The sequence below is a fragment of the Colletotrichum siamense genome, assembly GCF_013390195.1.
Source record: "Colletotrichum siamense strain Cg363 chromosome Unknown KSG_Cg363_contig03, whole genome shotgun sequence".
NCBI classification, from domain to species: Eukaryota; Fungi; Ascomycota; class Sordariomycetes; order Glomerellales; family Glomerellaceae; genus Colletotrichum; species Colletotrichum siamense.
This window is the reverse complement of record NW_023501016.1, coordinates 5,782,747-5,807,379: the sequence shown is the minus strand read 5'-3', so window position 1 is coordinate 5,807,379 and position 24,633 is coordinate 5,782,747. Positions and strand designations below refer to the sequence as shown.

General features: G+C 51.6%; 11 protein-coding genes across 11 annotated transcripts; 7 read left to right on the top strand and 4 right to left on the bottom strand.

Moving 5' to 3' along the window:
• Positions 1-592: 592 nt before the first annotated feature.
• CGCS363_v005529 (uncharacterized protein) lies at positions 593-1,705 on the top strand (the record flags this gene model as incomplete). The annotated part of the gene is made up of 1 exon (XM_036637378.1): positions 593-1,705. One exon carries the CDS (start codon positions 593-595, stop codon positions 1,703-1,705), a length of 1,113 nt encoding a protein of 370 aa, XP_036498839.1.
• Positions 1,706-2,407: 702 nt separating this feature from the next.
• Positions 2,408-4,156, top strand: CGCS363_v005528 (putative transporter; the record flags this gene model as incomplete). Its single annotated transcript, XM_036637377.1, has 4 exons — positions 2,408-2,752; positions 2,828-3,086; positions 3,152-3,769; positions 3,825-4,156. 4 exons carry the CDS (start codon positions 2,408-2,410, stop codon positions 4,154-4,156), a joined length of 1,554 nt encoding a protein of 517 aa, XP_036498838.1.
• A 484-nt stretch (positions 4,157-4,640) lies between these two features.
• On the bottom strand, positions 4,641-5,550 carry CGCS363_v005527 (uncharacterized protein; the record flags this gene model as incomplete). Its single annotated transcript, XM_036637376.1, has 2 exons — positions 4,641-5,356; positions 5,412-5,550. 2 exons carry the CDS (start codon positions 5,548-5,550, stop codon positions 4,641-4,643), a joined length of 855 nt encoding a protein of 284 aa, XP_036498835.1.
• Positions 5,551-7,442: 1,892 nt separating this feature from the next.
• Positions 7,443-8,850, bottom strand: CGCS363_v005526 (Uncharacterized protein; the record flags this gene model as incomplete). The annotated part of the gene is made up of 2 exons (XM_036637375.1): positions 7,443-8,745; positions 8,804-8,850. 2 exons carry the CDS (start codon positions 8,848-8,850, stop codon positions 7,443-7,445), a joined length of 1,350 nt encoding a protein of 449 aa, XP_036498834.1.
• A 970-nt stretch (positions 8,851-9,820) lies between these two features.
• On the top strand, positions 9,821-11,536 carry CGCS363_v005525 (uncharacterized protein; the record flags this gene model as incomplete). Its single annotated transcript, XM_036637374.1, has 4 exons — positions 9,821-10,639; positions 10,693-11,112; positions 11,164-11,395; positions 11,532-11,536. The coding sequence occupies 4 exons, from the start codon at positions 9,821-9,823 to the stop codon at positions 11,534-11,536; spliced, it is 1,476 nt and encodes a 491-aa protein (XP_036498837.1).
• Positions 11,537-11,704: 168 nt separating this feature from the next.
• Positions 11,705-12,234, bottom strand: CGCS363_v005524 (uncharacterized protein; the record flags this gene model as incomplete). Its single annotated transcript, XM_036637373.1, has 3 exons — positions 11,705-11,719; positions 11,777-12,000; positions 12,060-12,234. The coding sequence occupies 3 exons, from the start codon at positions 12,232-12,234 to the stop codon at positions 11,705-11,707; spliced, it is 414 nt and encodes a 137-aa protein (XP_036498836.1).
• Positions 12,235-12,749: 515 nt separating this feature from the next.
• On the top strand, positions 12,750-14,588 carry CGCS363_v005523 (putative transporter; the record flags this gene model as incomplete). The annotated part of the gene is made up of 7 exons (XM_036637372.1): positions 12,750-12,986; positions 13,054-13,129; positions 13,178-13,464; positions 13,515-13,703; positions 13,789-14,086; positions 14,135-14,212; positions 14,263-14,588. 7 exons carry the CDS (start codon positions 12,750-12,752, stop codon positions 14,586-14,588), a joined length of 1,491 nt encoding a protein of 496 aa, XP_036498831.1.
• Positions 14,589-17,156: 2,568 nt separating this feature from the next.
• Positions 17,157-18,989, top strand: psoD-1 (Cytochrome P450 monooxygenase psoD; the record flags this gene model as incomplete). Its single annotated transcript, XM_036637371.1, has 5 exons — positions 17,157-17,568; positions 17,645-17,854; positions 17,899-18,384; positions 18,446-18,527; positions 18,581-18,989. 5 exons carry the CDS (start codon positions 17,157-17,159, stop codon positions 18,987-18,989), a joined length of 1,599 nt encoding a protein of 532 aa, XP_036498830.1.
• Positions 18,990-19,170: 181 nt separating this feature from the next.
• Positions 19,171-20,443, bottom strand: sfnG-1 (FMNH(2)-dependent dimethylsulfone monooxygenase; the record flags this gene model as incomplete). The annotated part of the gene is made up of 3 exons (XM_036637370.1): positions 19,171-19,947; positions 19,999-20,341; positions 20,394-20,443. 3 exons carry the CDS (start codon positions 20,441-20,443, stop codon positions 19,171-19,173), a joined length of 1,170 nt encoding a protein of 389 aa, XP_036498833.1.
• Positions 20,444-21,331: 888 nt separating this feature from the next.
• On the top strand, positions 21,332-22,182 carry patA-1 (Acetate transporter protein patA; the record flags this gene model as incomplete). Its single annotated transcript, XM_036637369.1, has 4 exons — positions 21,332-21,475; positions 21,532-21,727; positions 21,812-21,922; positions 21,977-22,182. 4 exons carry the CDS (start codon positions 21,332-21,334, stop codon positions 22,180-22,182), a joined length of 657 nt encoding a protein of 218 aa, XP_036498832.1.
• An 864-nt stretch (positions 22,183-23,046) lies between these two features.
• soxC (Dibenzothiophene desulfurization enzyme C) lies at positions 23,047-24,508 on the top strand (the record flags this gene model as incomplete). Its single annotated transcript, XM_036637368.1, has 4 exons — positions 23,047-23,348; positions 23,404-23,877; positions 23,934-24,042; positions 24,098-24,508. The coding sequence occupies 4 exons, from the start codon at positions 23,047-23,049 to the stop codon at positions 24,506-24,508; spliced, it is 1,296 nt and encodes a 431-aa protein (XP_036498554.1).
• Between the last annotated feature and the right edge of the window lie 125 nt (positions 24,509-24,633).

Here is a 24,633-nt window from a genome sequence, read left to right as displayed (position 1 = left end):
CAATTCCCGTGTACTAAATATCAGTCAAAGCCGAGTGGTTGTCCATTTCTCAGATCCCCCATTCGTCACATCTGAAATGGCATGGTGACACCTGCCCTTCGGCGCCGCCCATCTCGATCATGCGCCTGCCAGGCGGGTGCAACAAAACGTCGGGACGTTGCCGTGTTCCTTCCGCGCCGTGATACAGCAAGCCCTCCGGGGAAAGGCTTGCCGGAGTGGCTTCCGTCTGTGGGTTGTACATACAAGATTGACGTGGCTATCGACGTCGCTTCCTTCTCTACCTTCAACCACATGGCTTCCTCATTTGGATTCGGAACCCAAGGGGGCGTGATTTGGTATGAAACACAGCCTCGACTCGGAAGGGAAGCTGCGAACTCGAACGGGAAGGACTGATATTCGACGTCTGTTTTGCTTCCGGTTTTCTTGAGTCCCCTTCTCCCCATTTCCTCTGACCTCCATCTTTTTCCAACCTCGACAACGTCAATCCTTCAACCTCTCGTTCTTGAATCACGTCACCTATCACCTCAATTTTGGACCTTTTGGACTCCCAACACATTCGTTTTACCCTCAGCTCCTGTTGAACTCGTTCGAAATGGCTCTCATCAACACCCTGCACGCCGCGTCGGCCATGTCCTCCATCATCCAACCGTCCTTCGCCATGACCAACCCCAATCAGAATCTCGTCCTGGCTGACTGCGGCATTGGTACGAACCCACTCAACGAATCTTGGTCCACCTCCCGCCAGATGAACTGGTACAAGGGTCCCATCTGGCCTTCTTCCGACGAAACTGGATTCTTCTCTCCAGACATGATGGTCGAGATGCCTTACGGCGATGGCGAGTACCCCTGGAACTTCAAAGGTGCATCTGCCACCTTTTCCAATGGCGAGACATGGTCTGCCTGGATCGAGGACGGCACGCCCGAGCCCCTCCGTGCTGGCAAAGCCATGAGTACCAAAGATGGTAGCACCACTCTTTGGTGCTACACCTACCGTGGGCGACCTGTCGGAGCCAGTGCAACCGGCTCCACCAGCTGCCAGTCTGCCTTCGTCTGCAACCACCGTGAGGATGGCCCGACGCCTTGGTCTGTGGGCACCACTCCCGACAACGGCACTGTGTTCACCGTACCTCCTGCCCCTCCTGCCAACGTGTCCTTCGGCGGCATCTTGGGCGTCAAGGTCGACGTTAGCCCCCGTCCTGCTGTCTGGTATGGTACCATCAATCACTTCCTCAGCAGCATCATCTTCACTACGGAGGGAATCTGCAGCCCGAACCCCTTCGCCAATCGCATGAACTCGTCGGTCATAACTCGATGCAAGGGCTCTTATGGCACTCCTCTCAACATCCTGCCGGTCCTCTTCAACGTCTTTAAGAACCTTGGCTCTCTTCCTGCCTCCGATGGTCTCTTCTTCCACAACCACGGAGCGGCCCCTTTTGCCAACGACACTTCTGATGACACCGTCGTCCTCCCTACAACTTTCAACCTCACCGTCACCGACACCATCAGTGGCGAGGTCAAGGGATATATGGGTTACGAGATGATGTGGCCGGAGCGCAGTCTCGGAATCCACTGCAACGAGTGCAACAATACCAAGTTCAACGATGCTTACAACTCAGCTATCGCATCTGCCTTCCAGGCTCTCCATCCTATCTACTCCGAGGTTATCGTCGAGAGCCAATGCACACAGGATGTTCTTTGCTGGTAATCGCGTTTGTACCTATGGGAGGGATTGAGAGCATTCATGTTATGTTGCGGTCTTGTGTGTTCATGTGGACTCTGAGCGCACACTTGTCAGGTGGATTGAAACCGTGGATAAATCATCGATAATGGTTGGTTGTGTCATTACTTTGCTCACCTTGAGTTGCTTAGTTAGGAGTTACAATGAGACTATACTTTGATATCGCCCTACGGAGCTGATGTGCTTGGTGCTCGCGTTCTATTGTCGTTGTCGCTTCTGCTTTCGTCAGTTCAGTGAAGATCAACACGGTGTTGTGTTCAAAGATAGGGCGCGGTCCGTAGCCGCGGCGGATGACCCGAATGTCGGACTTTTGTCCGACACCCTATCAACCAACTAGACAGTGACGTAGTCGCCTGCATGAGTATCACCCCTGCCATCCCCAACACACTCAAATCCGGGGTAAACGGTATGATAAGTTGTCGTTGCCCGCTCCGCAGGCCCCCGCTGGCGGTCCGACGACCATCGGGGACAAAATGGCCCGATGGGATGTTCCTCTTGATACCATCCCCTGCATCTGAAGATAAGGTCCATCAACCGCTGAGATAGAGCGTCAGGATGCCAATTGGCTGGGAAGCGGCTTCTTGGTGGCTGTTTTAAACCACCGTCGATATCGTCCGGAACATCTAGATCACCTTTCAAGTCCACTCCGCGGTAGACTTTGGCAGCAAGATGTTACCCACAGACGGCAAGATGGTCGAGAAAGACACGACACAAGACGCGACGGATGTCTCCCAGGGAGACTCCAAGACGATCCGGCACCGCTCTCACAACGGCGGGGGCAGGGACATTGCCGCCCACCTGGCGGACCAGTTCGCCAACGAAACCGACTATGATCGCCGGGAAGAGGTCAAGCTTCGCTGGAAGCTCGACTTTCGACTTATTCCGTTCCTGTGGCTTAATATCACGCTGCCTGCCATGGACAAAATTACGCCGTCGACGGGGGCGCTGTATGGGATGAGGGAGGACTTGGGGTTGAAGGGGGATCAGTATGCGTGGGTCGGGTCGGCGTTCTACGTGAGCATCTTTCCTTCTCTTAACCATGGACTTTCGAGAAACTGGTGAGTATAGTGGCTGATTTTGACGGGTTAGTTTGGATACTTGCTTTGGTGCTTCCCATCCTCACAGATCCTCCAGCGACTCCCGATCGCAAAGTCCATGTGCGCGGTCATGATCATATGGGGCTTCGTGCTCATTGGCGCTGGGTTTTGTCGAAGCTTTATCCCAATGGTCATCACGCGCGTTCTTCTAGGCGCCCTTGAGGCTCCCGTCGCTCCAGGGAACTTCATCATCATGACGATGTGGTACACCCGCGAGGAGCAACCCATCCGAGCCGGCCTCTTCTACACCGGTAGGTGCCGCCCCAGAAACTGCAGACATCTCTATCTTCACGTACTCACACTAGACGCCGTCCAGGTCTGGCCACAATCATAACCGGCACCCTCGGCTGGGCCGTCGGCTTCCTCCCCACCCACGCCTGGCCCTCCTTCTTCTACATCACCGGCGCCATCTCCATCCTCTACGGCGTCCTCGTCGGCGTCTTCCTCCCGGACAACCCCGTCGGCGCCAAGTTCATCACGCCGCGCGAGCGCTTCGTCGCGATCGAGCGCCTGCGCGCCGACCAGCTCGGTATCGAGAACAAGACCTTCTCCGCGCGCCAGCTGCGCGAGACGCTGCGCGACCCCAAGACCTGGCTGATGTTTTTCTTCAATATCTGGGTGAGCATCCCGAACGGCGGGCTGACCAACTTCGCGCCGCTGATCGTCAACGGGCTGGGGTACTCGCCGCAGCGGAGCACGCTGCTGATGATGCCGACGGGGGTGGTGCAGACGCTGAGCAGCTATGTGTGCAACTTTGGGGTGTATGTGTGCGTGAGGCGGTTCAAGGGGCGCCAGTTGAGGGGGGCGTTTGTGATTGGGGGGCTTGTGGTTGGGATGGTTGCGACGGTGTTGTTGTATACTCTGCCGCTGGATAGTTACACGGGGAGGTTGTGGGCTTTGTATTGGTCGTATTTCTACCTCGGGCCATACATCGGTGTGTATACTTCGTCCCTTCTCGTGGAGGGATTGCAGCTGACCACTGTTGATAGTTGCTCTCGGCATCAACAGCGCCAACACCGCCGGCCACACGAAGAAGGTTACGACGAACGCGATCGTATTTGCTGCGTACTGCATCAGCAACATCATCGGCCCGCAGTTTTTCAAGTCGTCACAGGCGCCGTTGTATCCGCTTGGCATGGGTGCTATGCTCGTTTCGTATGCCCTCAGCATCTTTACGATGGTTCTGTACATGTTGTACTGCTGGAACGAAAACAGACGGAGGGAGAAACTTGACCAGGATGCCGGGCGGAGGGTTCATCTGGATACAGATTTTCAGGACTTGACTGACAGAGAGAATATTCACTTCCGGTATGTGTGGTGAACGGCGGAAGTTGGTTTGAGGTTATCACCATCAACGCTTCGGCAAGGGCAAGTTACTTGAGAGGCTATTCAACCAACTTAAGCAAGGGACGCCATTATCACCACCTTAGTACTCAACTCACCACCCCTTAATTGAATTGAATAATTTAATGCCTTCCATGCTATTATATGTATAATGAGTCAATAGGAGCGCGTAGATCGGTGGTCGGGTATTAGTTATGCTTTCCGGGCGGATGGTAAGCGTCGACAACAACAGGGACGACGGGGACGACGGGGACGACGACAGTTTCGTATGGCGATTGAATTGTTACACTCACAAGTATGCCACTTAATTAGAGCCTCGAAAAAGAACCTCATCAACCTCAAGTTTGGTGTTCAAGATGCACTCGATTACCCTTGCAGCAGCGTTCATCACCATTGGATAGCACAAAGTAGATCTTCAAGAACGTAACCCAAATCCAAACGCTGAAAGTTTCATGGAACATCTACATTAAGTACTTGTGCACATTCCACGTCTGCGCAACAGAAAACATGCCCCATCCAGCCATACCCCACGTCATCCACCTAAAGAGCACATTGCACAGCTGCATAAAGTTCCTCCTCCTCGTGCGCCCGATAAACGAGTCCCCCTCGTTCACATACGGGAACGGCGTGTCCGGGACGGGACACCCCAGAAACTTGCACAGCGGCTCCCACCCGTCGCTCATCCTGAACTCGAGCAGGTTCTCCTCTGGCACAATACTACGGATGTGCTCGTTGTGCTCGAGGAACACCTGCTTGCCGTGCTTCTCAAAGTCGCCCTTAAAGATAGTGCTCCAGTACTTGTGCAGCATCGGGTAGTACATCGACGACGCCCAGTCCACGTACGACAGCGCCCACAGAAAGGGGTCGTTGGCGCGGTAGTTGACGGTGCCGAGGGCGGACTGGTGCCAGCGGTCGACGTCGCGCGTGGTGAGCAGCACCTTCGCGTCCGGGTACGCGGCGATGAGCTCCTCCGCGAAGGAGGCGGCCGGCCAGTCGCAGACGGCCTGGCAGTGTCCGAGGAGCGCGTCCCACTTGTCCTTGCCGAAGGAGCCGACGCCGTCGAACTTGGCGGCGAGGGCTTCGCTCCAGAGGAGGCAGTCAGGCGGGTTCTCGGCGCTGGCGTTGAGCATGTGGTAGGTGTCGACGTAGCCCAGCTGTTTGAGGGCTGCGCGGAGGGCTGTGTTTGGGGTTAGAAAGGCTTGTTGGGGGGTTAGAGGGGACGGGCTGCGTACATGCTGTTCCTGTGCGTCCGAGACCTAGGCAGAGTACCTTCATAGGCACTACGCGGGTGAGTTTGCGGCGGTCGATGTCTGTATCGTTTGTGAAGACGTCGGTGATCGGCCTTGAGGCACCCCCTGCTGTTAAGCCCATGATGCCGGCGTGTATTTCTAGATTCTTTTGTGGGTTGGGTATCAAGTGTGTGTAGTATACGGGCTAGAAGCAGTAGAAGGGTCAATGAAGCAAAGGTAACACAGCAATGATGATTTCAAGCGACGTTGGGAAGATTTTTGTTCATGCAGTGAAGCCTGTGATTCTACATGTTTTATGGAGTCTATTTATCTTCAGCGCAAATCTCTGAATGGTTCTCGGAGCTGACCCGAGACCGGAGAGCAGCCACATCAGTGGAGTTGTGTTTCTGCGCTGCAGCAAACTCTGCAATTTCCGATCCATGCCGCACTTTTACGAAATCACGTATGAGACTGAGGAGATCCCTTCTGGAGTCGGAGGCAACCTCGATTCCCGAGATAGAGTTGGACACTGGTGACCGGGGGGCTGTAGCCAATACTGGACGAACACCACGGTCCACAGTACTACTTTCCTCTCCTGGGTTTAGAGGGTAACTCCAATGATTGGGTAGTGATGCTGCAAAGTTATCAGATCAAAATACCAAAAGGTGCTCCTGGTCTGTTTCGTAGTTAAATGGGGCTCGGAGGAGTCCGCGACCCTCCTTCGGGTTCAACTGTAAATATCAAGCCCCCAGTCGCGGCTCTCGGTAGTTGTAGTTGCGACCCACCGTAGCGGCCCGGTTCGTGATGTTGAATGTGGACAGCTGAAAGCCACGGCCTGCATGTCGATCAGCCACCAGTGATGTTGGAGTGTGAGCTTGTGAAGCGGTATGGATACGACGAATTCTCGCAACTCCCCCACTACCCGATGCCAAGCTTTAAAGCCAAGGGTGAAAGCCGTTCCTTGGCTCTGGGGTGTCTCTTGGGCATTAGATCGGCCTCAAATGGGGCCCGATGTCTATTTACATCTGCGAGAATACCTACCTTGGACGGTTACGTCCCATCGCATGCTGGTCTGCTGAATATACCTATCATGTAGGAACGAGTTCGTGAGAGCAATGAGCATCACATGCTCGCTTTTCTGCACAGTTACTGGCTAAGATGGTTGGCATCAAGACACAACCTTCTCTCAAACCTCAAAGTGAGAACAACTGAGTCTTTATCACACAACGAACAGTACTGTATCATGACAACTGAAAGTATTGTGACACCATTCCTGGTGGGCTATTCGGTGTTGATAGCCTAGATAGGCAGGAACCTTCCGAATAACGAACTGCCGATGAGGCTTTTGGTCCATCTTATGGGGCGAGAAAAATTTTCAATGTGATGGATCTCCACGCGCGTGTGTCTCAAACACCATGTTACTGATGAGGCACGCGAGAAACCGGGCCGCCGTGCTTGAAAGGATCGATTGAGATTGATTGATTAGATTGATAAGATTGATTTGATGGGCTGCTCGCCCACATCGCGAGAGAAAGAGGGGGCAGCGGGAGGTTTATGTTGCAATCGATCGACATCAGGACAGGGGGGTCGGAGTTCCGAGTCCACAATGATCCATCCAGTGCGGAATAAAATCTGGAAAGATCCACACCGAGTGCCAGAAGAGCCAGCGGATAGCGGTCCGAGATCCTGCTGCTGGACCGACAACCTGTGGCCGCCGTCTGATCGTGAGGGCGTCGTGTTTATGAGCGATATGGTTCGGTGGTTGTTTGTCGAAGTATTAGTAGTCGGGAGCATGGCTTTGCTTCTGAGATGAGCAGAGATGGTCCTTCATTGTGTGTGTTTCGGGCTTGGAGGGCTTGATCAACTAATCGTGGGACTAATGAAAATACGATTTGACTGAGGAACTAGTCAACCGTCATTCCATGGACGAAAGCACAAAATAGTTGAATGTCAGTATTAATCGGAAGCTGGGGATAGGTGCATGATATTCGTCTGGGGAAGGGAACCCTTTGTCCTACTCTATGCAACCTTATTCTATGGATTCCCTTGCATCTCTTTGAATGCTGCGGCTAGCCTCATGATGCCATCCTGGATCTCAATCACGTCATGCCACGCCCAGCATAACCTAAATCCAACTCCAAAGCTGGCCATTGCCCGCTCCAGACTGCCCGGGTCACCTGCCACAGTCATCATTTCACCATGTGCTACTCGCACATTGTGGCGTTCTAGAGCGAACTCTGCAAACTGTTTGCCCGAGATGGAGCCACGAGGTAAGTTGAGATAGACAAAGAATCCTCCAACTATGCCGGGTTCATCATTGTCAACCTCAGATTGCCTTGGCGCAACAGTGATACCCACAGGAGACAGATATTCCGAAATAGCTTTTATCATAGCATGGTACCGCTCCTGATACGTCGGAATCAGCTTCCCCCGGATATGCTCATCCAACGCCCCACTGCTCAGAAGATGGCCCATGAACATGGACGACAGATGTCCCTGGCAACCTCCCGATCTGACGGACCCGAGTCTGCACAACTCCTTCGCCATCTCAGGAGACCCCTCGACCCACCCGACTCTCACCCCTGGCGCGACGATCTTGGAGAAGGAACCATTGCTCGCGGCGTTGCCCCAGGGGCTGCCGCCTGGTAAGGCGCGGTCCACATCGACGAGTCTCGGGGGAGGTGGGGGAAGCTCAGATGAACCGGATGCTCCTTGGTCTGCGGGCCAGCAGAGCCAGTCGTACACGTCGTCCGCGATGATCAGGGCGTCGAAATGCCGGGCCAGCTCGACCAGCTGCTTCCGGTGGCGGAGAGACATGACCTTTGCGCTGGGATTGCTGAAGGTTGGGACGACGTAGATGACATGTCGGTAGACCTTTGGAGACGCCACGGTGCTAACGAAAGCGGGGTCGGGTGGTTGTCTGGTTTCCATCTCCAACAGTCCCTTACGAAGGTAGTCAAGATCAATGCCCTCGTCATCCTCAGGGACTCCCCGCATTCGGCCCTCGAAACCAGCTTCTTGAAATGATGGACATGCTAGGAAATAAGTTGGCTCGATCATCCAGATGCCCCTAGTAAACTCTGGGTCGGTAAATCTTGTGAGAAGCATGGAGAGCGTTGCGGAAGCTCCGTTGGTGATAAACAGGCGCTGCGGAGATATTGAGCCAGCAGAAGGTTGGTAGAAATCACTGAGCCATTTGGCGAGCGCTTCTCTGAGGGAGTCTTGGCCCTGATCAGGGCCGTAGACTAAAGCCTTGGCCGCAATGTCATCGTTGAGAAGGATTGCTTGGGCAGCGTCGGCTAATTGCTTCTTAGGGAATAGTGATGGTGAAGGCCAGCTGTTTATGGTGTTAGCCGTTGAGTACTGGAATAATCCAACTATCTTGTTCGTCCTACCCCAGCTGGAGATTGATGTATGATTTTGGCTCCTGTGGAGAAGTCATCGTGATTGCTAGTTTGGTATCTTAATGTTAACGGTAGATTAGCTATGACTTTGGATTGCTATGGCACATAGCTCTCTATTCTGCTAGTATTCTTGTCATGAAATAGCAGCCCATGTCGCCGCCAATGATTGCCGTTTCCAACATTGTCGGACAAAAGTCCGACAGCCTTCAGCTTGGCCCGCCACGCCCGCCATCTTGGCGGAGGCCAGCGGCACCAACAGACGTCAGCGACGTGGATCAACAGCCATGGAACTGCGGGGGCTCAGAGTGCGGGGGAGGTGCATGGAGGAGATATCGATCACGCGATGTGTCCAAAATGAGTGGGCGTATTCACGGTGACATCCTACTGAGAGTTACTAACAGGCTACTGTTGCCAGAACTGGGTCTGATGTTTCGTGACGAGTTCGTTCATCGCAAACCCCTATCTCGACGTGGTCATTATCCGCCGGTTCCCTGGCAGTTCGTCCGGTCTATTCCCAACCACCGCGAGCTCCAGCGAATACTGGGGCATTGATTGGCGAATCCAGCACGACATTACAAGGGTGTCTGATACGCCTGCATGTCGTTTGATAGGCACTATCTCCTCTCAAGAGAGTATTGAGCTTATCATTTCCGCATTTCGGACTGAGACGCCGATATCTGAAGAGCCAATCACTCACGCGGCTCTTCCTCAGACTCACTGTCGGACTTCCAACTCATGCTCGCAATCTAACAACACGCTATGACTCGACATTCGAGAATGCATCCAGCAAGCAAGAACCCGCGGAGGATCGCTTGTATTCGTTGCCGGACACGGAAGAAACGTTGCGACCACGCCGTGCCCACATGCGGCGAATGCAGAAGAAGCGGATCGGAGTGCGTCCCGTATGGCGCAAGAAAGTCCGGCTCATTTGCGACAATTCCGGTGGCATACCTCCGCCAGCTGGAGGCGCACGCGGCGGAAGCGCAAAGATCTCCGCCTCCTACCAACATGATGGCCCACGTTGTTGGCACCCAAGAAGCTGCGGAGGACTCCGAGGGAGATAATGATTCTGCTTCTCCATTTGATGGTGGTGGATACATCTCTGACACCTCGCGAGGTGCACGTCTAGTTCTACAATCAGAACAACGTCAAGTCGATATGGAGGGTCCAGAGATCAACATCCCGAATGATGAACCGCCGCGTCGGTTCTCATGCAACTCGCTTGCCGGCAGCTCCATGACCACTCCCCAAACTGTCTTGTCAATGATTGGAAAAGATTGGCTGGACCACTATACGAACATCTACTTCCGGCATGTACAGCCTCAATGGACGTTCATTGACGAAGTAGCTTGGCGAGACGCGTATGCGACTCACTCGTCCAGTTTGTCTGAGGCTGCGACATGTCACCATTTTGTCATTCAAATGGTGTTAGCCATTGGTGCTCTAGTGAGCAGCTCCTTCCGCGCAGACTGTCCGCACCTTGTACATGCATCCAGACTTCATGACGAAGCTATGAACAAGAACCTGGGCAATGTTACCGGACATTCGTCACCACTGATCAGAACTCAAGCTTCCTTGTTGATGCTTCTGTATGCATTTCATGGACCATCGCCAGACCCTGTTTCTGGAAGTGTTATGTTGGTTCTCATGAATTGTGCAAATCTGATGGATGACAAACATGAGGTCGATCTTTACGCTGGAAATCTTTGCGTGGACTTTGAGCATACCCGTAACATGACTATTATGAGCTCCCACATTTTGAACGAGGTCGTGGCGTCAGCTTGGACATATCCCCAGCCCTTCATGTTCGAGATACTAGATGAAAAGGTAACCTATAATCTCCCTTTCATTGCATATACCTCAAACCTAACAGACTTCAGATCTTTCGAATTGCCTCCCAAATGCCTGCCGGTGAAACGGAGACGGGATTCTACAGGCACATATTCCAACTCAGGTGTATCCAATCAAAGATTCGTCACTTCAACAAGAAGCTTCAGAAGCTGGATCCCTCAGATCCATTCAGAGAAACTAGCCGACTGCGCTTGAAAGATGAACTTCAATTATGGAAAGAAAAAATCGAGGCGGTCACGAGTTCAAGCCCGAAAGACGACTTGGTATACCATGAACCTAGTTCACTGTCAAAACTGTACGACTACAGCTTATCTATCCTGGTGCAAGAGCGGCCGTGCATGATGGGCCACGAAGAGGTTGGTCAATTAGTGGAATGCTGCAGCGAGGCGTGTCGTACCTTTCTGTCATCTCAGGAGAATGACTCGGTGATATACCGGACTTGGACTGCCGTAAGTCCAAGCTTTTCCACGGGTTGTCTTACTCTGCTGACTTCATTACAGTTGATGTACCAATTCAGACTCGGGATCATTTTACTTTACTGTTACGCAATGACGCCACCGCTCCTTAGGACGGCAAACTTCAGTCTTCCTGATACCATCTCCGGCTTTGAATGCTGCCACAGAACTATGGAGAAGTTCTCGATCAGGTGGCCTCGGGCTCTAGTATTTCTGCAGTCCTTTCAGCTCCTGGCGGAGTCGGTGTTCGATGGCCCTGCCTTCGGTGGCCAAGCATGTAATTCGAACATGCTCGAGTCGCCGTCATCCCAGTCACTGTGTTCACCATATGCCCTAGAGGGGGAGAGGAAGACTCGGATGCAGAGCTACATCGTTGATCTACGCGTACAGCATGTTCATCAGGCGGTAATCAGCTTGATGGAGGAAATGCTTGATCGACCCCAGCACCAGGACCTGAATTATGAAGGATTGGGTCTTTTGCCAAATATGTCAATCGCTGGCTTTGATTTGTTCAATTTCTGACTGAGCTTCTATTTTAAATAGCCGGGCTATTCTTCCACCTGTGTTACGGATGCATTTGACGTCTTTAATAGAGCATGTTCTTAGTGACATGAGCGTTAGACACCAAGCAATATTCATGTCATGGCGTTAAACTTACGAAGTTGATCTTGTACTGGGAGATCTTCTTCCATCCATCCTCATCGACATAGCTCTGCTCTGCCGTCCATTCACCTTGCTGTTCCTTTCCCCCGGATCTCTGATACGTGGTGACCCCCTCAATCTTGAGAGTAAGTGGTGACTCGTTCATGATCGAGACCTTCTTAACATCATGCACTCGAGAGTCGGTGTTGTTCCAGCTCTCTTCGAGGTACTTCTGAAGCTCTGACATAAGGCTGGTGTCAGTGCATTGAATTAATGACGTGAAGAAGTGGAAGTCTCACCAGGAACTCCAGTAGGCCCATAGTCACCCTTAATGAGCTTGGCATTCTTGCTGAAGCACCCCGCCCAAGCAGCGCACGCCTCCTTTCTGTCTGCTGCCTCGTAGAGAAAATCGATTCCTCGCTTGACTTCTGGTGCCAAGGCGTTGGAGTCGTACTCATAGTCAAGGATAGCCATAATGAAGGAGAGTCTGAATCGACTGGGGTATTGTTTGTGCTGGTACTGTATGATAAGAGGGCGAAACTAAGTCTCTAATCAAGGAATTTTATATCTGAAGGACGAAACAGTGATTTAGTTGGCATCATTGCCAGTCGCGAGAGCTGGGCAAGCCGCAGTCCGCCTCCCGCAATGGCTCGCAAACCCCGCACACAACGTCGGACAAAACTCCGACAGACGAATGTACGCCGCCGTTGTCGTAACACCTCTTCCTGATCGGTGTGACGCCCGCAAAGGACGGATTATCTCGACATTATGTGCCTAAGATAAGGAATGGGAAATGAGAGCTGCTAGTAGCTCGGGACGCTTCACGCTACCTGAAGCTAGTCATCAGATCTTCCCTCCAGGCAAATATCTCATTCCAATTCCACGTAGTTCGAGATCTCTTCTCTTAGAGAGACATCATCAAAGTCTTGGGGGCTTCGTATGACATCTACAGGATTTGAGGTCGCATCAAATCGTGCATTGCAAACACCATGTTCATCAAGAAGACGGGATCTGGTATCGAGCCGTGCCAGGAGGAGCCCACAGCTGGCTCAGTGCACGACATCAAAGATGCGAACAACTTGGACGATCAAGCAGCCATCTTTCTTCGAGAACATGAAGTTGAATGGGCCAACTATGAAGCCTCTGAAGCCAAACGAGTTCTACGGAAGATAGACTGGCGTTTGATGCCTCTCATCGTGGGAACCACCATCATCGCCGCGGTTGATGTTCGTTAAAATCTCAGCCTGCTCATCGAGCCTTTTAGGAGTAACACCTACTGATTTCGGAGTCCAGAAAATCCTCATTTCGAATGCCGCACTCTACGGCATGAACGAGGACACGCATCTGGTGGGACAACAATACAGCTGGGGTAAGTTCTTGCGTCCTTCATCCAATCGGCTTGCTCATTCTTCAATAGTTGGGTCAATCTTCTACTTCGGATGGCTGATCGCCGAATACCCTGCGAATGCCGTCCTTCAAAAGCTTCCGGTCGGCAAGACAGTTGGCACGGCGGTTGTAGCGTGGGGCGGCTGCGTCATGTGTCTCGCAGCCGCTCAGAACGCAGCTGGCCTCATGGTTCTTCGGTTCCTGATGGGTGTTCTTGAATCTCCACTGTTTCCCGCTGTTACGATCCTGAACACCATGTGGTACAAGAAATCAGAACAGCCTGTCCGCATGGCTATCACGTTCACAGGGTTCTCTAGCGTTTGTTTATCCAGTATCACCAAAGAAGCGTGCGGCTAACATGCTTACAGCTCGTGACAGGGATAGTCTCATACGGCATAGGTCATGCGAAGACTGGAATTGCGTCGTGGCGGCTTCTGTTTCTCGTCATCGGAGGCTTCACTGTGTTTTGGGGAGCCATTCTACTCGTCTGGCTTCCTGACTCGCCACTTGCCGACAATTTCCTGACCGGCAAAGACAAATATATCGCACTAGACCGAGTCAAGGACAATATGACTGGTATTGAGAATAGGGCAAGTTAATTCCTCAGTACCTTTGAACATTGGGACTGACTGTGCCTCACAGAAGTTAAAGTGGTACCAAGTTCGAGAAGCCTTTACCGATTACAAGACCTACATACTCTTCATATTCTTCTTGAGTATGAACGTACCGACAGGTGGCCTGGTGACCTTCGCAGCCCAGATTGTCTCGGGACTCGGGTACGGAAAGTTGGAAACTACCCTACTCGGCATGCCGACGGGGGTGATGCAAAGCTTGGCTGGCTTCATGGTAGCCATACCGCAAAGATGGCTGACAAACAAGAGATGCCTTTCGGCAGGACTTTGTTGTCTCGTTCCCCTGGTCTGCTCGATTGTCATCAAAGGTACCGTACCCGCTCCGTTGCCTGAATGCCGTCACTGACAGCCGACAGAGCTACCACATGACAACAAGGTAGGCCGTTTGATGGCATACTACTTCTTCTACTTTTTCTGGGGTCCATACGCTACAGGTAAGTAATGCATTCCACAGTCGGGCAACGCTTTCTGACAGAATATGCAGCACTATCTCTCCCAATGGCGAACGTGTCAGGCCACACCAAGAAGCTCACCATCAATGCCACCGTGTTCTTGGCTTACTGCATTGCCAACATTGTAGGGCCTCAAGTCTTTATCGAGAGAGAAGCTCCCAATTACACGACCGGATACAGCGCCATCATGGCGTTTGAGGTGGTGGCTATCGCGTGCATGGTAGCATATGCAATTGGATGCATAATTGAAAACAGAATCAGGGACAGAAAGGAGGGTACCGAAGTAGACGTCACTGTCGTCGATCAGCTCGGGGATCTCACCGATTACGAGAAGAGGGGGTTCCGATATATCTACTGATGGACGTGGAGAAGATCTAATACAGTAGACAAGCTTGATATTGCGACCTCGAAGGGTTGCTTAACATCACTGGCTCAATGATTAGAAACATCCGTCTAGTCTCATAGTTCACGTGGCAATTCCTGTTCTTGTTTTGGACTGGAAGTGAAGGTCATAATCGTGGATGCAGGGAAAGAACAAATTACAAAACCACTTTTTTCGGTGGATTTTATCTCGGCTTACTGGCTGCCTAGTGTGACGCATCTGAGAATTGTAAGTGGCTGGCTAGCATAATACGGCAAGCCCTTACAACTAACAAGCATCCTTAAGGCTTATCTATGAGACAGTCGCCACCAACACCGTTTGTAAGAATGGTGGGCTCGGCAAAACTATGAGACTGAAAGGCGAAAAGCGAGGCCGAAGCCCTTCAACGCTTACCTTAGGTGTTGGGTGCTGATTCTCAATGTCTTGACTGCTGGCTGCATGTCTTACTATTACGCCGTTCGGGACCGAAGCGTACCGGATGGTGTCTCGATCATTCGAACTCAAGACAACTTGGGGCAGTCGATTGCAGGATATGTCCCCGAAACCTGCTCATCGGGGCTGGAGAGATATATCAGAAGGCATGGACATCCAATCATCAAGGTCGGAGACAAAAAGTCGTTTCAGTAAGCTGCGAGGCGCCTCGTTCGATACGATGCCTGTTACCTGATTTCAAATCATCGTGATTGGTTCTTAGGCTCTTTGAGTGAAAGACGAATGAACGATTGGTGATTGTTGTCGAGTTTTGCAGCATCACACCATCTCTCTTGATCAAATGCAGACAACGTGTTATGTACTCAATCAGCTCCTGTCTTCAATGAGGTATCTCTCGGACCCGAAATGATCAACCGTGGGGGCCGGCACTGACAACCGGCTTGCCCCTTGCTAGCCACTGGGGAGCCTCATTCGAACTGTGGCTGCATTGGATAGTGGAGATCAGGAAACGAGTGCCATCCCATCTCTCTCCCACACCATTGACCGATTACAGTTTCAGAACAACGACATCGAAAAAGACGTTGGTTGTATGGGAGGGTGGCTTGACCGGTTTAACGCCACCATCTGTTGAACCAGTACGGAAACTTATACCGTAAGACGCTTATGCAAATCCGGCGTCGGCCCCACCCGTCCGGACTTCCCACTGATCTGTCCGGAGTTGGGGTCACAGACCGAAAGGATGCCCTTACGTTTTTCAACTGGTCTTTCGTTCCCCGCATATATCCCTGGGCTTTCAGATGAATGTGACAGCTAAGTACGGTCCGTGGCATCGCGCCCGATGTCATACTCGGCGAGTAGCCCTCCGATTCGTTTTGCCTGCACCTGCCATCCCATCTCAGGGAAACACATTTGCCTAGCTTAACTTACCAACTAGCCCCAAAATCAGCATCTAATCTCAAATATGACGAGCCGTATTTCAAAGAGGCGTAGAGGTACCATGAAGTCACCAGCTCGTACGAGCACCGTTGGAATGACCCACTTGCGGCGAAAGGGATGCATGTAAGCTCGCCATCCATCCTCGGATTCGACGATTGGAGGCCCAGTCTATGTCCAGGTTCCGTAGCCTCCCTGCAGGAAGGTGTCTCTCTCGCTGAATGAATTCAGGTCTAGTCTGAAGCAGGCATCTGCAAGGTCGTACATCACCAGTCCCTGAATGAGCAGGCACCTTTTTCCTCATGCCTGGTCTCGTGAGCGGAATAATCGCTTTTTCACCATCAAATAGCAAATCTTGGTTACAATCAATTTGCCAAAAGCTTACAAGCTTCTTCCTCTAGGGCAGCGAGACTAACATGCCGGAAGATAAGAAAAAATGTTTTCTCTGCCCTCGCGGACTCATACAACATGTTCCCTGATGTGAAAAAATGATCACAGATCGTCATCCTAAAATCGACAGTATTACTGTATTGGCTCAGACGCATGTCATATTGGATTCCCATCCCTGCGCACCATCCTTCGGATCAGTCACCAAATGTCTTCCGCTGTGCTTTTGAGACATGCACCATCGTGTCGGCTCAGCTGGTGGGGTGTGTTGCAAGGCTTTTCGTTTATGATGCTCGCATCAGCTCGGGCCAAGGCATCATCCCCTTCGCAGAATCTAGCCATCCAGAGGATGCACCATTGGGCCGAGCGGTTTCCCGGCATTCCTAGCTCATGAACAATGGGGGGTGGTATTGCTGGACATGTGGATCTGAAAACGGGTCCAGAACAGATATGCCCGGTACAGTCAAGATCAGCGACTCCATACCACACCACCGGTCGTGTATACAATGTTCAGTGGATGCAACTTACGAAACCAGATGCGGCACAGAGGTTCAGCAGGCAGCTATGCATCGGACGAGAGACAGGGTAGGTGACATTGTGTAAACGCGCGCGTGTGGAGGCTCCATAGCCCACCCAGCTTCTTGGAAACGGTCTCGCCCTGCGGATGACGATCCTCCAGCTTGTATATCTAGGTTCAAGACCGCGCTCTCTCTGTCTCGCAAAGTCGCTTCTAGCTTCTTCATATCGTCGCTAGCAACCCAGACTGCATACACAAGACTTCTCTTCAGAGAGATGGACAATTTTGCTCTGGTCATATTCTACCTGGGCATCCTCGTGGTGCCAGGCTTCCTCTTTTCCTCTCTTCGCCGATTATCTGGATGGTCTAGCAAAGCGTCGACACACGATGCCAAAGGCCCCAAGAAGTCTGCCAGGTTCCCTGGTCCCAAACAGTATCCCATCGTCGGTCGTATTCATGACTTACCCAGATTTGCCATGTGGCTGAAGCTGAAAGAATGGGCTGATGAGTTCGGTCCAATCTACCAGACCAGCATGCTTGGCCAGAAGTTTGTTATCATCTCCGACGAAGCGATGGCTCAAGAGCTTCTCGTCAAGAATGGTAACAATTTCGCCGGCAGACCACAGATCCGGGCTCTGATTGACCACAAACTGGGACCTGCCTACTCCGCATTAATGGATCGGCATGGTAAGTGGTGGGCTTTCATCAGTCGCGACACTATCAATGGGTAAGGTTAGAAGCTAACTGAGCTTCACCTGACCAGACACTTGGAAATTCCAACGCAAATGGGTCCATGCCGCAATGGCTGCAGCACACCAGCAGCACTTTTACGGCCACATCGAAAATGAAGTCAAGCGCTGGCTTGTCACACTGCTACTGGACCCTGAGAAGTTCCACGGTAACACCCGCGAGCTAACGGGGCGGATCATCAGCCGCCTTGCTTGGGATGACGCCTCCCTCGGCAAGGCGTACGGTGACAGACTGACAGCGCCATCGCAACCCTGACACAAATGTCAGTGTCTGGCCCTGTCGTCAACACCATGACCCCGCTGTGGCACCTTGGCGACCTCATACGGTACAACCCCTGGCGCAACCACGAGGTGGCGCGGGAGAAGAACCAGCGCGCATGGTGGCTGCGATCGTTCCGCCTTGCCAAGGCACGATACCGCAGAAGCGAGCTGCCAAGCGATACCTGGACATACCGATACTTCGAGCAGTTGCAGAAGGCAGGCAATGAGACCCTAATGCAAAGTGAAAAGGACGAAGACTTTGCGGCCTGCATGCTTGGCTTCCAATGCCTTGTAGGGGTAGTGACGATCTCTGGACCTATGCAGTTCTTCTTGATGTGCATGGCGCTTCACCCTGAATGGCTGAAGAAGTGCCAAGATGAGATCGACAGGGTTTGCGGTGATCGGATGCCGACCAGGGACGATTTCGCAGAGCTTCCGACGGTGAGGGCTTGCTTGAAGGAGACACTTCGCTGGAGATCCGGTGTTCCTCTTGGTAATGCAATTTGATTTCCTAAGGTTGTGTCCATGCAAAGCAGCTGCTAACCAATTTGAAGGTGTTCCACATCAATGCGAACAAGATTCAGAATTCAACGGTGTCAAAATTGAGAAGGGCACCATCATTCTTGCTTGTGAATGGTAAGTCAATGTCTATCCGTTTTGGGGAGATGTATTAATGAACGTTTCTTCAGGAATATCAACCGTGTCTGCGAAAAGTACCCTGACCCTGACCACTACCGACCCGATCGATACCTAGAACCGGGCTTCCCGACGTATCAAGAACCCCTGAGTCGTTATCCCAATTTCAGGGATGGCGTAGGCATGCACACATTTGGCTGGGGACGGAGAACTTGCCTCGGCCAGAACCTCGTGGACGATGAGATGTTCGTCGCGGGAGCTGCTGTCTGCTGGGCTTTCGACATGGGTCTGAAGAAATGCCCTGTGACCGGTAAAGACGTGACCTTTGACACGGAGGCTACGAACTCGAACGTGATCTTAGAACCATTGCCATTTCCAATGCAGTTCAAGGTCAGAAGCTCTGAAAGAGCACAAACTCTGTTGGAAGGCTACAATGCCATCAGAAATGAGCTGAATGTTTAGGGTGTTTTTCAATTAATTACTTATTGGCTCGGACATATTCAAGCACATTTGTTGGAGCAGCAAGTTTCTCATCTATAAGGTCATCATAATGCACACCTCCCTCACGTAGAATGATAAATTTTGGGGAATGAGAATTAGAAACCTAACTATCAGATTCGTTCAGTATAAACTTGTCATCATTTTACCTTTTCTTGTACACGTCCCCAGTTCTCTCGATCTCAAAGTTCGCATCCTTTCCCCGACCTTCCTTCTCATACTGTCTTACCAATGGGACAACGTCTCTCCCGAACTGTTCAATCTCTTCGTCGTAATGGAGGAACGCAGTGAGCACCAAGTTGATTCCCAGACTCTTCAACAGCACCAGACGCTCTGCAACTTGTTCCTTCGTTCCGATAAGCTTAGTCTTGAAGCCGTCATTGTACTGCACCAAGTCATCAAACTTGCTGTTGGCCCACATTCCCGTCTTGTTCGAAGTGCTCGCTCCAGCCTGCTGAACAGCGTCGCGGAAGGCATTGACGGCCTCCTTGTCAGCCTTGCCCTGGATCTCTTGCAACACCCGAACGGCCTCCTCCTCCGTCTCGCGAACAATGACGAAGCCATTAACAGCGAATCGCACCTCGTTCTCACGCCCAACCTTGGCCGCCCGAGCCTTCACGTCTGCAATTTGGTCACGGAAACCGTCTAGGTCATTGCCGTTCATGAAGTACCAGTCGCTGACCTCGGCGCCGTTGTTGCGAGCATCGTCACTGTTGCCACCTTGGAAGATCTCCGGGTGAGGCTTCTGTACCGGCTTTGGGCTGAGCCTGTAGTCTCTGTAGCGGTAGAAGTCACCTGCGAACGTGAAGCCGGTGTCTTCGGGCGCGGTCCAGATACCCTTCAGGCAGCGGATGAACTCATTCGTGCGGCGGTATCGCTCTGCATGCTCAAGCCACCACTCACCCACGGCCGTGAACTCGCCCTGAAAAGGCTTTAGTGTCAATCATTTCGATGGCGGCCCGAGTAAACCTACCTTGAACCAACCTGATACCAGATTCACGGCGATTCTGCCGTTACTGTAGTGGTCGATACTGGCGATCTGCTTAGCAGCAACGGTGGGGTTCCATGGACCCGGGAGGATGGCAGCGATGAGCTTGATGGTGTCTGTGCCTTGGAGAATGGCCTGAGAAAATGAGACAGACTCATGTTGATTCGCGGCTCCGTAAGACGCCGTGAAGCGAATTTGAGTGAGGCCGTACTCGATGCCTGCATTTTCCGCGGCTTTGGCGTACTTAATATTGCTGGCGAGGTCCCAGTTTGTCCTTTGAGGGATCTTGCTAATAATCAAGCCGCCTGAGACGTTTGGTACCCAATAGCTGAGAGGCTAGTCAGCTGATGTATCTTGATCTCGTAGAAGGCAGTACATACGCGAACTTTAGACGGTCAGGGTCGGTGTTGAGAGGATGCGGCTGGGCCATGTTGTCTTGATAGGTAAGTAAAAGGTCACAATGTGGGTGTAGAGACCAGAGATGTTCAGCAAAAGAGGCGCAAGACGTCTCGAAGCTGCAGTTGAGAGGTGTACCAGATGTCTTCGAGGTTAAGTGTCCCGGCCAGATGGAATCCAAGAATCACGAACATGTGTTGCATGAGCGACAAAGGTGCGTGCGCCCTTGCAGCTTTGAAGGCAATGGGATGTGGGCATTGGGGGCCGATCTGTTTACCCCGATAATTGGGACGAGAGATCTGCCATTCCGTTCTGCCGAGATGTATCAACGGGTCTGAGAGAGTTTGCTCGATTTAATTAATTGGTTGAAATCCGCGTAATCTTGGAAGGTCCAGTCGAATGTCAACATCATAGCAGCTATGTCGTGATCTCCAGTGCAACCAGACGATGCATGTCAAAGCTCAGATAACCCCAGCTTAGACGGACTACGACGAATAACAGCGCATTCGATCGTAAGAAGTGTGGTGCGTGTAACAAATTACTCCATCTTCTGAGGCAATTGCATCATTGTTGACAGAATGACGAGACTGGCAGATCCCGGCCCATTGGAGCTTTCCCCACGTTTCGAAGACCCCATTTCTCCAATGGATTGCGCGAGGTGTGATTCTCCTTAGATCTGCGAACTTTATTTTAGTTCAACTGCCGAAGATGCGTTCAATTCGCAAGGTTGCGTTCAGCAAACAGGGATATGCAGATAAACTCAATTTCATTTTTTTCGGACACAGCGCCGTCGGGCTCTAGTTCAAGTATGCCTTCAAGTTGGACTTCGTATGAGTGATCCAATAATCTGGAGTCTTCGTCACTTTCGAGACTTCAACTTAGCTTCACCACTTCCTGCTTTCTGCTACTCCTTCTAGTCAACATGTCTATTCATTCATCGGTTCAAAATGGCACGAGCGAGAAAGCAATTGAGACCGTCAGGCCTGAGCCGGCTCTGGAAAGATCGCAGACCGTCCATTTGAGCTATCCGAGGTTTTCGGCACCCCGGCCTCTGCCTACAGCTGCTGTAAGTCTAGGTTCTCAGCTCAATGGAGCTATTCTAGCTAACGATACGTTACTCAGACTTCGCTACCCATCGGGGCGTTTTCGACGACATTGACGACACTTTCGCTGAGTTTGATGGAGTGGAGAGGAGTCACAACTACGAACGTCTACATCGCAAACTTCTTCTTTCTCGCTGCTTTTGGGCTCTTCATCTCAGCCCAGTGGGAGCTTACGGGCGGAAATGGCTTTGGCTACAGTGTTTTCAGTGCCTTCGGTAGGTCTATTGTTTATTTGGAATCGACAGAAACGTGCGATCCGCAGTGAGGGCGTCTGACGAATCATCTAACACGATCTGAAGGACTATTTTACGCGGGATATGGTGCCATCCTGACTCCCTCGTTTGGAGTTGCTGCAGCCTACGGTAATGACACAAAACAGCTCAACAATGCTCTTGGTCTTTTCATGATCAGTAGGTGCCAATCCGCTTTTGAGAAGAACACATCTGACATCTGTCTTTCTCCAGTCTGGTCGGTCTTCGTCTTAGCGTACCTGGTTGCGACTCTTCCAACCAACGTAGTTTACATCCTCATCTTCATTTTCGTCGAGTTGTGTTTCGTTCTTGTTGCTGCAAGCTACTTCGCCTTAGCAGACGGCCACGCCACTGCCGCTGTCGGTCTCAAGAAGTCCGGAGGAGTGTTCGCATTTCTCGCAGGCCTTGTCGGATGGTAAGACTTCTATCATATCTACACAACTTCCACTAATGAGCTGCTGCTTCTAGGTACCTGACATTTCACCTGCTGCTGAAGGATTCTCTCGTTGAACTACCATTGGGAGACACATCGCAGTATTTCCCTAAGACAAGAAAGAAGGTTGAATAGTCGTAAAATTTAAGACATGTCAAGCCTCAGGAAAACCCGATGGGCAAACACGTAGACTAAACCTGGGGCGGTGCATGACGGGGAGCTTGTTTCATCCAGCTGGAGGGCGGGCACAATGACAGTAGGATTGCATGACTTGTGTCTCGTAGATGGGAATAACTGCCAAACTGTAATAAAATTCGGTCGCATCGTTCGTTAGTCACTCGAATATTTTGTGAATGACGACATATTCGTCTTGATCAAGTGAACCTACCAGATTCTAAGGGTAGCCCCATACCCACCATAATGAGCTCATATCCATTTAGCCGGAGCTTCAGAACATGGGTCTCAGAAAGTCTCCCGGCCGCAGTAACTCTGTCCGTGCATGAAGCGTTATCGCTGACATGGGGTTTCTTCGAGCTAGTGTGGGGAGCTATGGGTAGCTCGGCTTTGGATTCGATGGCGACATATCACAACATAGCTGTGGAGCGTTGCGCGAGAGCGTCAGTCGTAGCCGGCATCTCATTATCCTGTCGCATTCACTGACAAGATGAGGGGTTCAACATTTACTCAAGAAGTGATAAGAGACGCATTCTCGAAGCTCACCGTACATATTCGTTAAGTAAGTCGCATTGCATTGGGATATCATTGACATTTTGTGAGATCTTACTACGTATTTTGCTATACGAGCGCTTTATTCTTCATCCGTCCGAACCTGCATTTTTCCACTCCCAAAATGACAAGCAACGCTCGTTCCGTCCCGTCGACGGACCCTAGCGTCTACGATGAATTCAAGGTGAAGTGGTCGAGCCTTCCAACAGACGAGAGCAGCTGGCTGCAGCGAGCCAAAGACGTCGCATCAGTCTTGGCTCAAGATGCAGCCGTTCGAGAGAAGGAAAACAAATCACCTCGCGCAGAGATCGCCCTTTTGAAGCACTCCGGCTTGTTAAAAGTTCTCGGCTGGAAGAAGTATGGTGGTGGCGAGCAACCATGGAGCGTGGGATACAAGGTGATCCGAGAAGTTGCCAAAGGCGATGGGTAAGTGCCATGGCCCGGGAAGTAGACATTCTAAGCATCTAACCAACTGGACTAGATCCATCGGAATGCTTCTTGGTTATCACTTGCTTTGGTCAACGACCGCAAATGTGATCGGAAGTCCAGAGCAGGCAGACCGTACTCAGGACCTCATCATCTCGAACAACTATTTCGTGGGGGGCGCTGTTAACCCTCGCGACAGCGACCATAAGATCACTTCAGATGGCGATACCGTCGTCTTCAACGGCTTCAAGAACTTCAACACCGGCGGTGTCATCTCTGACTTAACAGTGCTCGAGGGTGTTTTGGAGGGAACTGAGGACCATCTTTACGCCATTGTGAAGACAGATCAGCCAGGCATCATCTTCTCGCACAACTGGGACAACGTCGGTCTGCGACTCAGTGAGTCCGGAAGCGTCAAGATCGAAAACGTCAAAGCCCCTTGGGCTGATGCTCTGGGATGGAACGCCGCCGAGAAGAAGCCTGATCCCGCGATTCTCAAGATTCCATTTGCCTCCTTGCTTCTACCAACGTGAGATAGTCTACTACGCCGGACATCATTCAGTTGCTGACAGGCTCTACAATTAGCATTCAGCTTGTCTTCAGCAACTTCTATATCGGTATCGCATGGGGAGCACTAGACTTTGCTTCCGCATATACCAGAAAGAACACCCGGGCTTGGCCCTTTGGTGGAGACGTAAGTCCATGAGTCCTGCTGATAAAATACGGTTGCTGATGCGATTCCGATCCAGAACAAGGACAAGGCGGAAGATGAATTCTACATTCTGTCTACGTATGGCAACTTCCTGGCTCATCTTCGTGCTGCCACGGCGCTGGCCGATAAGGCTGGCGAAGAGATTGGCAATGTGTACAAGCACTCTGGAGACCCTACGACCAGAGCAAAGCTCACCGCACAAGAGAGAGGAGAGGCTGCTGAGTGGGTTGCAAGTGTCAAGATCACGGCAACTGACACCGGCTTGAGGGTAACATCGGGCATCTTTGAGGTTACTGGCGCGAAGGCTACTGGGTCCAAGATTGGTCTGGACAGATTCTGGAGAGACATCCGAACGCACTCCTTGCATGACCCTGTTGCGTACAAGAACCGGGAGCTTGGAAGATATCAGCTGTTGGGCGAGATTCCTGAGCCTACTTGGTACACATGAGGGGTAGTCTTCTAGACAGATTTGGCGAAAAGAATACATTCAGATGAGGAACACGATGCCGCAAGAAAACCTAGGCATTTCTTTTCATTCGCTGTAAAGAGGACATAGTGATGAACAACGCCTTT